This window comes from Morone saxatilis, unplaced genomic scaffold (genome assembly GCF_004916995.1).
Source record: "Morone saxatilis isolate NCDOM2014 unplaced genomic scaffold, NCSU_SB_2.0 Contig17, whole genome shotgun sequence".
Taxonomy (NCBI): Eukaryota; Metazoa; Chordata; class Actinopteri; family Moronidae; genus Morone; species Morone saxatilis.
In genome coordinates this window covers 11,180,750-11,196,113 of record NW_023339729.1, presented here as the reverse complement: position 1 = coordinate 11,196,113, position 15,364 = coordinate 11,180,750, and the positions used below count along the sequence as shown (strand labels likewise).

The 15,364-nt window shown below is 38.7% G+C and overlaps 1 protein-coding gene across 2 annotated transcripts in view; it reads left to right on the top strand.

The window, feature by feature from the left end:
* Window positions 1–15,364, top strand: part of prkcaa (protein kinase C, alpha, a) — a 139,853-nt gene that overhangs the window by 91,315 nt on the left and 33,174 nt on the right. The window contains exons 9-14 of one of the 2 annotated variants that reach the window (XM_035659405.1): window positions 2,352–2,402; window positions 4,741–4,884; window positions 5,023–5,196; window positions 7,146–7,237; window positions 7,597–7,659; window positions 7,948–8,086. In XM_035659405.1, coding sequence (XP_035515298.1) covers window positions 2,352–2,402; window positions 4,741–4,884; window positions 5,023–5,196; window positions 7,146–7,237; window positions 7,597–7,659; window positions 7,948–8,086 — 663 coding nt within the window. The remainder of the gene's footprint in view (window positions 1–2,351; window positions 2,403–4,740; window positions 4,885–5,022; window positions 5,197–7,145; window positions 7,238–7,596; window positions 7,660–7,947; window positions 8,087–15,364) is intronic. The other variant, XM_035659406.1, reaches the window with a different exon arrangement.

Genomic DNA, 15,364 nt, shown 5'->3' with positions numbered 1-15,364 from the left:
GATGAGACACAATTGCCTGCTCTTTTCCTCCATCCAGTCTGCTGCATTGGTGTGTCTGGCCTGCTGAGAAGAGTGAAGCAGCACTCTGTGGTCTTCTGATTGTCTGGCTCTCAGTGGGAGCCCAGGTTCCTGCAAGAATCTTTTTAAAGTTATTTTCTATAACATTATTTTCTGCTATACATAGTGGAGAGTTCTGGGTAAAATGGGAATGGAATGGCAAGGCAGGATGATAGAAAGGTAATGGTTGCAAGTGAATACTAATTTGAAGAATATATATATTATTTTGGTGATAAAAGTGCTAAAATTTGTCTCTGTCATTGAGAGAATGTGTGAATTTATTAAAGCCTCATACAGATGTTTTGTATGTATGAATTATAATAAATAAAAAGTAAAATTAAAACATTTTTCCCGGTGTCCCCATGTAATAACTAAGTTTATGTAAGTGTTGAGAAGTTTCACAACCATAATAAAACCTTACAAAGTAACACAAGATAAAAATGTAGTTAGTAATGACCTTCATACAGAATGTGAGGTTTATGTTATAATGAGCGAAGGCAGAGAAGCGTGCACACTAAACACACTGCTAAATATATTTGCAGAAATTCGCAACCCAAGAAACAGTATAATTCAAGCAGTATTAAAACTTTCTTTTGAACCTAAAAGTTTTACCGCCATGGCAATACTGTTTGGTATACTTTGAATAAATAAAATTTATTTAAGGTATACATTTTTCTCTTAACTTTATGTTTCTCTTTTGGTCTCTATGGCCTTGAGAATGTGCCAAGTTCTCTCTCCTTTTCCTCTTCATAAACCCCCCTGTGGTTCTCTACCTTTTTCCCTGTAGCTTCCTGCTCCCTCCTGTATGCTTGGTGAGACTTATACTGTACAAACGCTTCTTCATCCTGTATCACGTCATATTTTAATGCAAGAGTTTCTTCCCTCTCTCCCCTTCTTGCCCCTGCTCTCAGGATTGCCAAATTAACTTTAATCTAAAGGTAGCCCATTTCCTCTCCTCTCCTCTCTTCTCTTCTCCTCTCCTCCTCTTTTCTCTTCTGTGGTCTTGTCTTTATGTGGTGACATGTTCCTTCATCTCTCCTCATGTCTGATCATTTGTATGTGGTACCAAGCTACTGCAAATAGATCCAATTTACTAACAATTTGTTCTGGGTGTGGTTTGGGTTTTAGTAAAAAAAATCAACTCTATTGCTCCAATAAATCAATGTTTGTACTGGGATAATATATATTTAGTTACTGCTCATCTTTCTACTTGGAAGAAATTTGGAAATTTCTGCATTTCCTTAATTTACTGTAGGCTATCCAATGTGTAGAATAGAGTCCTTGGGGAAAAAGGTGAATTGTGTGAAGTGTGTTCAGTGAGAGAGTATCTTCACTGCCTCCTGTCACAATCAGAGTTTGTCAGATGATTGTTAGTAAATCCTGATGCTGTACTGCTCACCGTATGTGGCTATACATCTGTCAGCATGTGTGTCTTTGTATTCTGTGTCTTGTCTGTCAATCACTCTGCTTGTCTTCATCTTGTCTGCTTACATCATTGTCACTGCAGGTGTAACCTGGAAATACATGGTCTCTTATTTTAGAAGCTTTACCTGCCATATGTTCTACATGTACCTATAAGCCTCTAACGATCACTGTAGATCAGACTTTTGCTTGAAGAGAAACAAAACCAACTGTGACCACTAGATGTCAGCAGTGAACTAAAATACATGGCCAAACCTGTTGCCAGAGCAATTAGCAACTGTGTGAGCGAGTGTGTGTGTGTGGCTTATTTCACCAGGCCTTTATCAGTTGTTTTTATTCCACCCACAAATTGTCACCTTGTTTCTTCTTCATCCTTGAACGACTGCCACACCATCTTTAAATTGTGCTGATTCTCACTCACATTTGTAGATTATTTTCTGCTCTTGACATTTTATCGATGAAGTACAGGTTAAATTTCCACTTACTTGTGGTACTTTTGAGCTTTGAATTGTTGCCACAAACGTATAAAAGAATGTTTCAATCAGGATTAATGTTGCACTAAAAGGTCACCCAGACTGAATGAAAGTGGCCATACAAAACACACAGTGAGTTTTATCATTACAATGACAAAGAAACTTAATCTAATGTGGATCCTTACCTGATCCAACTGTACTTACAAAGTGCATCCCTAGTTTAAACCCTTACAAAAGGCTGAAGTACTATATTTTGTGTAAAATTATTTCATCTTTATTCATATTCTCAGTGTGTGTCTGCGTGTATGAGCTGGAAAAAGTGTCTTGGTTGAGTCATACCCATACTCAAGTGTACTAAATGAGTCGGCCCTTTTGGCTCCCTTCTCCCTGTGGTTTCAGGACCAAGCAGTTGTGGAAGACTCTGATCAGGTGCCTCTTGAAAGGAAGGAAGTAAGGCTGCTTGTTCGGCTCGGCCAGGCTCTTTTCATTGACTAAAGCTTACAGGTGTGCTGTGATCTGGTGCGGTCTGCTCCGCTTTGCGTTTCTCTGCCGCTCTACCAGATTAAGAGCAGACTATGGTAGATGCCATTAACCAAACTAAAGCTGCTCAGTATCGGTTGAATCAAGTTAGATGTCTTAATTTATCCAGAATAGCAAAATGTGATAAATCAGGGAATTTATCATGTTAGATAAAAACAAAGATAGCCTATTTTCCTGTTTAAGCATCACTTCATTTTGTCAGCAAATATTGGAATAGTGTGAAACCCTTTTCTCCACCCAACTCAACTTGGACTTGTTGGATATTTTGGATCAAATGGAGTGCAATTGACATTTCTTTATGCTAAAGTGACCTTCATTGGCTTACTTTCTAGTGAAGGTGCAGCAGGATGACAGTGCTCATAAGGCATATACATCCCTGTTACTTGCACAAATTTAGATTAGGATCTTTAATAATCAGGAAACAGTGAGGGAACTTGACACTTTATCACCCATTTGTTATAGCTCTTTGTTAAAGCTAAACGATGACCTGCTCCGTGTAGCATGTTGGGTATAGATCACATCGATAATGTTGAGGTTCAGCATGAGTTTGGATCTGTGTTTGGCCTTGGCTGGGTGTGAATACTGGACATGGCAATCTTGGTTGTGTTTTTGTGCCGAAAGACACATAAGTATGGAAACTGTATTTGATTGTTGTTTAGCCTTCAGGCTGCCATGAAGTTGGGTAGTTTTCTAGCAAGTTTCTTGGAGCATCTTGCCATACTGGGAGATTAAGCATGACTTTGGCATGAAGGATAGACGAGAATCTTTTTGCCTTTCTGCAAATACAAGTGAACATGAGAGAAACTTCTCCAGACCAGACATGCATGCACATAGCAAAGCCACAGTGTGATATCCTCCTCTTCATTACACTAGCAGCCATGCAACTTTGTCCTAGTCAAAAACTTATCATCATTATCATCATCATCATCATCATCATCATTATCATCATCATCATCATAATTATCGTCATCATCAGTGCAGTTAGACAATTAGGTGTAAGTGTAATGGAGTAATTTCAATGCTTCAAATATTTCTAGTTATGCAGTTGCTTCTTCAAATTATGTTATACGCAAGATAAGAGTGTCCCCTAAATATATATATATATATTGATGTTCATTGTTCATAATGCGATCTAGTTTAAATCTATACCCTATTATTACCAATAATAACTCAACATTATATTTATGTTGACTATGCTGAAACATGAATAGTCATGTGACATGCAGTACACCAATCTTTGCGTAGTGGTTTTAATTAAGCACAGCGTTAGTTCAGGCAGGCTACGAAGTCAAGCTCAGCTTGACTCTGCCGCTTGCTCTGTTCTGTACCCTGGAGGGTCTCTGTCTTAAACTTTTCCACGTAGGCACATGGAAGGGCAAGGAGGTCCCAGAACAGAGCCATACGGCCAAACATTCTGATTTGGAAAATAAAGTTATTTTGACAAAAGTGGTCCTGATTGAACTGTGGTTGTGGTTTTGTTGAAATCTTTTGGTCCTCTTTAAAAAAAATATATTTCTTTTATTTTTTTTCTCTCCATCTCCAAGTAAAATAAATTGCAGGAAAAAAGGTTTTTAGTGCTTTTTCTTTAATAGTTTATTATTTTTAGCTTCCCTCCTTTAATCCAACAGGAACAGCCAGTAGAGTTTTTAATTCGTTTTAATGAGAATTACTTGTTAATATATTTTGAGACAGCTGGGTCACAGCATCTGACATTTCTTTTGGTCAATAATGTGACAAAATGAAAGAAAGAAATGACAGTTGCCACAATTCAGTGCGCTTTATTGAATTGCAACTGTCTGTCTGTGTGTATCTGCTCTACAGTGCCACCGCAGTCTCATTTCACTACATTCATTTTTAATTCTGCTTATCAATCAACGTAATGGGGCTGTGAGTGACCAAATGAGCAGTGTGAGTGTGAGCACATGTACAGGATATTTATTTAAGAATGTAATTCAAACATGAAATTGTGTGTATGATAATGGCTGTAGTGGAAAAAAAATCTATTTTAAGAAACGTGTTGGTCTGGAATCGAGAGGAACCCAAGGAAAGAAGCCTTGTCTAAGTTATCTGGTTCAGTATCTGTTAAGCTCATTTTATACATATTGTAAAACAAGACATAATGACACACATTTTAGGAACTATCTTGTCTTAAAACTACACAGTGCAGCTTTTTGTCGTGTGTGTGTTACTCAAAGTGCATTTTAAAATATATATCTCTTACACGCCACCTTTTGTGCTCCATGTGCAGAAAGCCAAGCTAGGCCCAGGTAAGAAGGTGATCACCGAGACGGACGACGGAAACTCCACCCTGCTGCCTTCCAACAACCTGGACCAGGTCAAACTCAGCGACTTCCTCTTCCTTGCTGTCCTGGGGAAAGGCAGCTTTGGAAAGGTGAGGAAGCTGCCCAAAAACAAAGTTCTTATTAAAACTGGTGACGGACAACATGAGATCTAAAGGGATGATAAAAATATTATAAGTTATACATCTACATCCCTGCCTTTCTCTCCCCCTGTGTCTGTCTCTCTGAAGGTCATGCTGGCAGAGATGAAGGCCACTGAAGAGCTGTACGCAATAAAGATCCTGAAGAAGGACGTTGTGATCCAGGACGATGATGTGGAGTGTACCATGGTGGAGAAGAGAGTCCTGGCCCAACAGGACAAGCCGCCCTTCCTGACACACCTCCACTCGTGCTTCCAGACTGTGGTAGGTAAAATGCTTCTGGACACGCGTCAGGACAAGTCACTCTAGGTCGGGTCAGGTCAAATTAATTCATCAAGGGGCTTTTAGCTAAACAGCTTAGTCATAAAGTGTTGTAGAGAGCAGTAGAGGACGTGTATGACAAGTACAGTTAAAAAGAAGAGAAGGGGCAACAAACAAACTCCAATTAGAAGGCTAAAGTTTGTGTGTGTATACAAAAGCATGTACATGTTTGTGCATGCACGTGTGTATTGACTTTGAGTCATGCCAAGACCAGACCACACCTGAGAGCACATACTGTATGAGCGAAGAGACATGCACTTATAAATATATGTATTTCCTGCACACACAGGCACGTTTTTGAGTACACATGCAGTCATACACACACACACACCTGCACTTATTTATAAAAGTTTATTGTCTTGGCTTATTTAAGAGCAGACACAAATGCACCCTCATGCATACAAATAGTTACACATACATAAATCAAATCAAATCATAGAGAAATATCTCTTACTGCTCTGCTTTCACACCTACCCAAAAATGGAAATGGAACTGTCTAAATGTCTAAATCCTGAGCCAATTCCTCTTCAGATTAAGTTTCTTCATATATTTTAGAGCTTAAGCCTTGGATAATCACTCAGGGTACACAATATCAGCAATAGTAGCAATAATAGCAGCTGGGCTCGGCTTTAGTGGCAGTATATTAAAGCTGGCATAATCTGATGTCCTGTCATGAGACATGTAATGTCAAATTTGGCATTTTGACATGTAATGACCCCCTGAGGATATCATCAGGGTTATTTTTTCAGACTTGACAAAGCTCCTCCACATCCCCAGAGAACATTACAGTACTGTTTTCAGAGGTTGAGTCTACTGTTAGTAAACTGATATCCATGTGTCAAATTGGTGCTGTGCCCCTTCAACAACAACTGCTGTAGCATTGGTATTAAGCAGTGTATAGTGGTAGTTTAGCTGTCTAGCTGTGAAGTTTCAGATTGCAACTAACTGAACACTGCTGCCGTCTGTATTTGATGACTTGGGAATGAGAACAGGCTCTGAAGTATTTAGAAAAAACTACATTGGCTGTAAAATGTGCAAAAGGCCTGATCTACAGCCAGTGTTTGATTTGTCCATTATGGGCTACTGTACAAACATAGCCGGTTAATATAGTGGACTCGATGGAAGGTGACCTGTGGCATATGTAGATAAAAATGTCTCATTCTAAGGTAACGAAAACACAACAATTCTTATTTTCTGACAATTATACAATAATATCATATCTATAAATATTACATTCCATTTCTGCCAAAAGAGCCTCCTAAATGTTACACACTGGACCTTTAACTGAGGAAGTGGTAACTTTGACACTCTCGGAATTCTTGAAATACTAATATTTTTTATTTTTAGTTTACCGAATATAGATATACAGAAAGAGAGCAACATTGTTTTTCATGCAGCACTCTTCACATACATTTTTGTCTAAATGTAAAAGAAATCATGTTTTACCTAGTGACACTTATGGGTCTGTTGCTATGTGAAATGGTTGGTTTGTGTTTAGCTGGTAACAGACAAACACAGCTAGACCAGGGTCAGGCCAAACTTGTCATGGGTGGTAAGGGACCAGCACTATTAGGCAAAGGGAATACTTCCTGACAGATGTCTGTGTTGAGTGTTTTCTTTTTCCATGAAGCGCTTTGTTGTGGGCTTTTTAGGTCACCTTGTCATGGAAAGCAGTAGCAGGAACGATGTAACAACTCAGACAGCAGGTTATGGGAGGCTGCAATACTGAATTGTATCTCTCTTTTGAGAGCATTGTCAGTGAATAGAAATGTAGACATTTATGTAATATCACAGCTTGCTTTATGTGCAAAATCATGTTGATGTTGCATATTTTTTCTCCCCATCTATCCCTAATCCCTTTTGATCTATTCCTTCTGTCTCTATGACCACAGGACCGTCTGTACTTTGTCATGGAGTATGTGAATGGAGGAGACCTTATGTATCATATCCAACAAGTGGGCAAGTTCAAGGAACCCCAGGCAGTGTAAGACATTTCAATTTATTAGCAGCTTCTGTTGTAATCCTATTGCATAGTGAATAATTTGTTTCTACTTTTAAATAGTAATTGGATAATAATTAATAATAATTTTAGTTTAAGATAATTGTCATGCCATTTTCCTAAAACATCTTTGTATCATGTTACTAAAGTAAAAACTTTGTTAGATTTTTATGCATACATGCTGCATTATTACTGCTGCAAGCATGTGAAGCACTAGCTACCACAGTAATATGGCCTTTGTATAAAGAATGTGATTTATCTGATGGGATACAGCAAAGCTTTCTGCAAGTAAAGGTTATGTTTCCTTGTGGTACAAGTCTGTACAAATTTGGTTGTTATTGCAGGTTCTATGCAGCAGAGATCGCTGTTGGTCTCTTCTTCCTGCATGCTAAAGGAGTTATCTACAGGTGAATATGAACCAATTAACACAACTTAAACAGCACACATAACGTGCATGCAGTGCTAAATTCATTAGCTGCATTTAAAGTAATAATCAAAAATGTTGTCATATAATAAATGCTCTTTCTTGAAAACACCCAGCAGCAGCAGCAGCAACTGGGGTTTGTTTGAAAGTATAATATAGTGTAAGAATTAGAAGAATTTACAATTGACAGTGAAATCCACCTGCTGAAACTAATTCTGAAGGAAAGGCCAACATCTTGAAGCCTGTTTTGAATGTCTGTGCGCTTCCACAGGGATCTGAAGTTGGACAATGTGATGCTGGACTGCGAGGGACACATTAAGATTGCTGACTTTGGCATGTGTAAAGAGAACATCACAGAAGGAGTGACCACGCGCACCTTCTGTGGCACTCCAGACTACATAGCTCCAGAGGTGAGGCTGAACATGGAGAGATGTGTGTGTGTGTGTGCTTTTATGTATGTGTCACTTGCATGTTTTGATACATGAGGTCATCTCTGTCATTGTCTGGTCTGAGCCTGTGTCACCCTTGTGCTCCAGATTAAGGTCACTGCCTCAGGACAGACACACACACACACACACACACAAGCGCTGTCTCATGACGTAAGCATCCGAGTCAGACAGACACCCAGTGTGTCCGCTGGCGAGTCCAAACTTAACCCAAACATACAAGCTGGGGTCTTCGTGTGTCCCAGTGGGTTTTCTTGTTGTTTTGATACATTTCTGAGATAATTTCATCCAAGACAAATCCACTTGACTTTCCATTTCACCTTGTCATTTGTGATCATGATTGTGTTCAAGACTAGATATTTAGCTTATTTTTGTCCTTTGTTTAATGGTAACATGTGTATAAAATTATGGACGTAAAAAAAAAAACTGCACATCTCAATGTTCTGTTTTTGAAAATCATATCCCAGCAACAGGAATCCTTACCAGAGCGCCTTGTTGAATGTGTCCCTTGTATCACAATAGCTTAAAAATATTGGTCCGAGGAGGATTAAATGATATCAGTCCAGCACATAAACAGGCAGCATTAATACTGACTCTTCATCAACTGTGGCAACTGTGTATCAGTTAGACTGGATCTGCTCCCAGTGAATGGGGACTGACCCTGCCCGCATTCATGGCAAGAGGTGCAGACAGGATAAATCCAAATTGACTGACTGGATGGTTGACAAGCACACTGATGACTATGGCTGAGAATTGTTCCAAATGTTTCAATACAATTTCCAATATGATACATGTTTCAGTACCATTACCAAAATGAAACAACGTTACTTTGCTGGGTATGAACACATTGCTCCATAAAACAAGAACTTTGCCTCAAAAAAGTATATTGTAAAAAGTAGAAATTGTAGAAGGAAATATCAGATGAACGTATGAGTAAACAAGCAAGAAATTGGTGTAAACTTTTGTAATTCGAGATTTTGCAGTACTCCAGCAAAATGAATTAGGGATAAGCATTGGCACTGAATATGATCAACTGGAGGTGAATGGGGTGGAGGAGGATCGCAAAGCAGAGGGAGGAAAACAGATTTAAAGTTTGATGGCAGCAACATTATTGGCTGAAGTAGATTGTGGCTAAATCTGATTGGTTTAACTGAAAGAGTAACCGCCCATAGTTAGCTGATTAAGAAGAAGGAGTGTGAGAGAATTGTGAATGAATGAAGCATGATGAAAATGTCGTCCTGCTTGAACTTACACTAAGCTTCATTTGTTTTGGTTTCTCCATATTTATAATTTGGTTATAATTTGGTTTAACGCTGACTAAACTGTTAAAGCAAGCAAGCACATAAGTAAATTCCCAATGGGTTGGTAAACCAAAGCCCTGCTTGCAATTTGGGGGTTCTGGAAACCAGGATAATTATCCATAATTCAATGCAATTTTTCGGGCTGTTAATCTGTTTATCGGTCTCTATTAATTTCACCCAATATAGTAACAGGAAATGTCTGATACTACAGTTTGCAGCAGCTTATACTTTATGTACTGATTAAGTTTGTCCAACTCTCTAGCCATTATCAGTTAGCTGGCTTCTATTTAATGGTGGGCTGGGTTATTGATCTCCTCTAAAAACCTCTTCTGACAGACTGGGAGGTTAATTCCGCCCCATGGACGCAGGGTGAACATGCTGTGACCGCTCAGAGTCAGACTGACACTAATGCGGCAGCCAGGGATGACACAGCAGGGGGTTGGAGTGGCTACTGTTTCCATAGCACTGAGAGCTAGTACACACATTTAATGTCATACGCTTTATGCTAAGTCACACACACACACACACACACACACACACACACACACACTGTCACAGCCACTTGCATGACAGCATCGCATGCACAAAATTCTTCATATACAGACAATTATCTGTATACACACATGCTTTCAATAGAAACACAAACCCAATCATGCACACACTTCTACACACATGTACGCACTCAGAAACACTCCAAAGTGGAGGCTGACCTTAAAAATGGGCTCACAGTGGTGACATTTTCAGATATGATCGAGGGATAGTGCTCCTCAAACTGTGTGTGACACAAGAATCCACTACTGATGACTTTACAGGCTGAATTTGACTTCACAGTCTGGACAAATGCTTCATACAATTCACTTTTATTGGTAATTTTCTTGTCTTATTAGACTTTCTTTAAGTGTGTTTACATTATAAGCTGTCAGTAGCAGCTGAAGTAGTAGAGGACATTCTTTTGGCTTATATTGATTCGCTGTGGTAACATGTAACATTTACTCAAGTGCTGTACTTAGTACAAATTCAAGGTACTTAATTGACTCATGTTATGCTACTTATGTATAATATTGTAATTTTACTTGACTATATTTAGTTTAGCTTTAGTTAGTTAAAAATTTTTTTGCATGCTCAAATTTGGTGATTTTAATTTTTTTTCGTAAACTGAAGGATTTATTGTTCCTTATTTAGTTTATGAAGCAGGAAAATGATCTTAACCCAGTAAGGTAATTGTCCTGCTTCTTAAGCTAAATAAGCTATTTAAACCCCTCTTAGATTAGCTGTAAAATTTATTGACGCAAAGCTGAAAACAGGGCTATTTTACTGAGCTCATAAAAGATATGTATTGCGGTAGATTAAACAACCAGAAAGTATATAAAGTAGTTCAAAACAACTACATCAGTAAAATGAAAATGACAAATTAACGCAGCAGTATGTTGCAGCATTTATAATAGTAAAACATTGACAGGGACTGTTTTTCTCCATAATGAGTACTTTTACTTTTGATACTTGAAGAACATTTTGCTGATGATTTCCTTGGACTGGAGTATTTTCACACTGTGGTATTACTACTTTTACGAAGTAAAAGATCTAAATACTTATTCCACTACTGTTGATTTTTGATGTCAGTAAGCTCAAGTCCTGTTCTACATTGCGTAGCGTTTCACTGATCTACTTATCCTGAAGTTACATATAAATGAGTGAAGCCTTACTGAACTCAGGAGAGATTTCATATCAGTCATGAACAAATACATTTGCAGAGTTTTGTCTGCTACCATTGGTCCATCTTTTAAATTTGAACAGTAACCAAAAGTCACATTGACAACTTGGGGGTGCTCGAGCTTTGGAGGGATTTAATTTAAACTCTTTAACCTTTCAGATCAAAAAGGTTTGGCCTTTACTTTGTAGGTTAAGAGTTAGTGGTTCAAGTAGAAAATTGTTTTTTTTGATTACTTGGATCCAGCCATAGTTTCCAACGAGTTGAGTACCACCAATATGGAGACCACATATGGAGAGCACCTGCCGCCCTGAATAAGGAACACTCTCACGCAATATAGTGTATGTTTGTGTTTATATGGACTGCTATAGTGAGGTCACTTCTGGTGGGTTTAGGCATGTTTGTATCACAATATGTGTGAGATAGCTGTGAGATGAGAAATGTTTTCACACTTTTCTTTCTCACACACACCTGCCCACATCAGTGAGGGAGTACATTTCTGTGTAGTGGTGGGTCCCCTGGTTGTCAGCACACATGTTACAGAATGCAGTACACACACACACACACACACACACACGCTGGCACACAGTTTTCGCTGTGTTTACTCTGACCTATATAGCCAGTCATTGGTAACTCCTGTCTGGGAGGGATGCTTACACTAATGTGAATTTACACCTCAGTGACTTTGACACAGAGAGAAAGAGATAGTGAGGAGGAGAGAGGGAGAGAAGAGATGTAACGCAAAGGCGACATAAGGTATTAACTGTGAGGAAAATAGCAGAAGGGCAAGACAAGAGCAGTTGGACACTGAAGTAAAGAAAGCATGACTTGAAATGAGAAGAAGTGACCTAATGATGGCTCTGTGCGGCATAGAGCATCTGAGGATATTGAGCTGTCTGACATGGGCCATTTCCCTCTACGCCCTATTTGGCCCCACTGTAATATGGCATTAGGAGGCATGTGTGTCCACTTCCCTGCTAACTCCTCTGTGGGCTGAAACAGCAGTTGGGGTGTTTGTAGTGTCAGGATGATATAGTGCAAATTTAGTCATCGAGGAAGTGCCATTTTTTAGACACTTGTTATCTTGTCGCTGAGCTGGTGTTCCTCCTCACAACCAGCATTGATTGTACAAGATTGGTTTGTCTGGGAAATTCATTTTCAGAAAGTTACCTCACAAACTCATGACTTTGAATGGTATGTTGCTCATCTATTAGACCCAGTTGTTTTGTTTCAGGCGTCTTGACCATACATGGTTCAGGGTTGTTGAAGATGCAGAGAGCAGTTCCATTTTTTGTTGCTGAATAATGACTGTGGCTTTTCCTTATTTCTCAAAAAGTTAGAGGACTAGGAATAGCAACCCGAAGTCATCATGGTGTTGTCGACTGGCCACGTTTTTGCCGCTGCAGCTCCAATTTTACTCCTCACCAATTACTGAATCAGTGAAACCAGTGTTATCAGATCAGAGCTATTAGTAGTCCTACAAAATCACTTCAGCAGGGGTTGGAAGTGAGAGGTGACAAAAGAGGAAGTGAGAAGGAAACAGCAAATGAGTCAGAAATGCAGAGAGCATGAACCTGCAAACATCCTGCAAACAAGATGGCAGCCTTGAAAAGCTCTTTGGATGGCAGATTACTTCTCTGCCCGATTATTAAATGAATCAGTAATTAGAGAAATGCTTTAACTTTTAGACATCCTTAATATTGAGCTGGATGATATAACCTTCCTCTTGTTTCCTCTTCTCTCTGCCTCAGGGCTCCAAATACATATTTATTTTCTGATGCAATGAACATTATACTGCATGTGTATGCCATGACAATGTATTTTCTCTTTTCGGTTATTTTTTTATTTTATAATTTTTTTATTTACATCATTAGTTTATGTCAATCTGCTACTGGTAGTAGATACATGATGCATGCAAATAAATATTTTACAGTGTCATTGATAATATATATGCTTCCATAGTTTAGTTGTGTATTGGCATATGAACAAATCTATTAAACTCAATTCCTGACTGAAGAACACTGAACTCTATTGTGTACAAATGAGATACTTTTCTTAACTTTCCAAACCAGAATTTCAATGTATTAGTGTCTCATCTGAACCAGACAATGTTACTGCTGACTGGCTGCAGGTTTGTCAGCTTGATAACACCCAGCTGTCACTTCCTGCTCTGGTAAAAAGTTATTTGAAGCTGTGCAATTGCATGAACCAAATTGTTCCAGAACAGCTTCAGATAAGTTGATTTTCCCTTTTAAAGGGGCACTCATCAACCTGTGAAAATGTACATAATAACTTTTGTGATTCTGGAGGGAGCTGAGGAGAGAGAATGGTTCATAATTCTCTTGGTTTCAGCATAAGACTTACAGTTAAATATACAACAAAAGCCTGCTTTAGAAACTATAGTTGGAGTTTAAAAGACACGGGTGCTTACCAAGCAGGGAGGATATATTGAAAGATGCTATCAAGTCACAATAGGTCTAAGGTAAATCAAGCTTTGGGGGTGTGACTTGCAGGGGACTGCAATACTAAATAGTGCAATACTAAATTGCAGTTTCCCCTTCAAGTCACACAATTCATCCTGTAAAAAGGTGCTGTTCATCTTCAACTCTACTTGCAGTGCAGGACGCTCACGTAAACCCCAAGGCTGCTCATTACAGGAATATCATCAGTGAATGAAACCAACCACAGCAGGCACATACAGTGCTGAGAAATGCTTTCAAAAACAGACTACTAAAGCATGGCCTGATGCACACAGTATCTGCTCCACAGCACACACATTTCTCAAAGGGCTCTGATGACAACAAGAGGCAGATATTCCCATAGCACCCTGTAACAGTGTTAGTCGTGAGTCTTGTGTGTAGCAGTGTTCAACCACACTGACTACGTTTTTATCTGTTTATAGGTTTATAGGTTTATAGGAGCAGAGGTTGGTACCTATTGGTGCATTTGAATTGGCATCTGTGTCATTGCATCAATTTAAACATGTATTACTCCGGTATTTTAGTCACCTTATTGCCTGCAACAAAGAATCAACTTTAAAACAATGCTTCTTTACAAACATGTGTATAATATATAACATATGTATTAATTAAGAAATAAGGAAAAGAAGAAAAAAAACAATGCCCCACCAAATATGTGGAAAATTCCTGTTGTGTTTGAGCATCTTTGACTTCTTCCTTTTGGCCACGTTACAAGCCAGTGTACAAGTACTTCTTCTTTTTCTTCTTCGCTTCAGGCTCTGTTAAAGTCAGTGCCTCTGTGACAATCACTGTTGACAAGACCTCCTCCCTGCCTCTTGCTTGCACCTCCTGCAGACACAACTCCAGCTGGGTCATCTCTCTTTTTGGCTCTCTTTCCTCTCTTTTGATGGGAACGTGATGCTATATGGAGTCTCATTTCCAACCAGCACAGCTATGAGTGGCGGGCGCAGTACACAGCTCAGTTAGATTTCTTGCCTTTGGTCTTCGAGACATTTCAGGTTGGACTTTGACTTTGTTTTTTCCATATTTTTTTGCCTCTTTTGCAGCAACAAGTGGATATACTCCACCATCTCGTTCTCAAAGACCTGGTTCTTCTGGTGCTGTGGTTTGAAGATGTTCTTTTCCCGACCTCTAAAAAATTCTACCAGAACACTTCTAATAATAATAGTAATGGCACTAAGTCAAACATTACCAACTATGTCAGCAAATTAGCACTGCAAATTCTCCCAATTTAAAAAATAATAAACCAGTATCTGACTCTTTGAGAGAGTGTGGAGATTGGGAAATATTTTTTCTCCTGACTCCAATTAAGTTTTTAAGAGCAAATACAAAATAAGAATTAAATAGTGAGAATTAGAATAGAATTAAAGTGAAACATTATTTATTCTCAATTAAAGTGGCCCGATTATTTTCGTGATATTTGTATCACAGAGAAAATTACAATTTGATAACATTTATAATTATAATTATATTAATTATAATTTAATTATCCATTCCTGAAAAACAGAAAAAAAGTCATTGCGGTAAACAAACATTCATCAGGTGAAAGAATGGGTACAGACAGATCCACTGCAGTATATGGAGAAACCCTCTTTGATAGGTAGACATTGCTAAAGAATGCGAGTCCCAACTTCCCAAATTTCTTTAAAAATGCACATTTGCAGTAATATTATGGTTCAAAGGCCGCACTTGGTTAATGTAGACTGATTGTCCACCACTGTAGGTAATGTAGGAATGTATGTGTGTGTGTGTG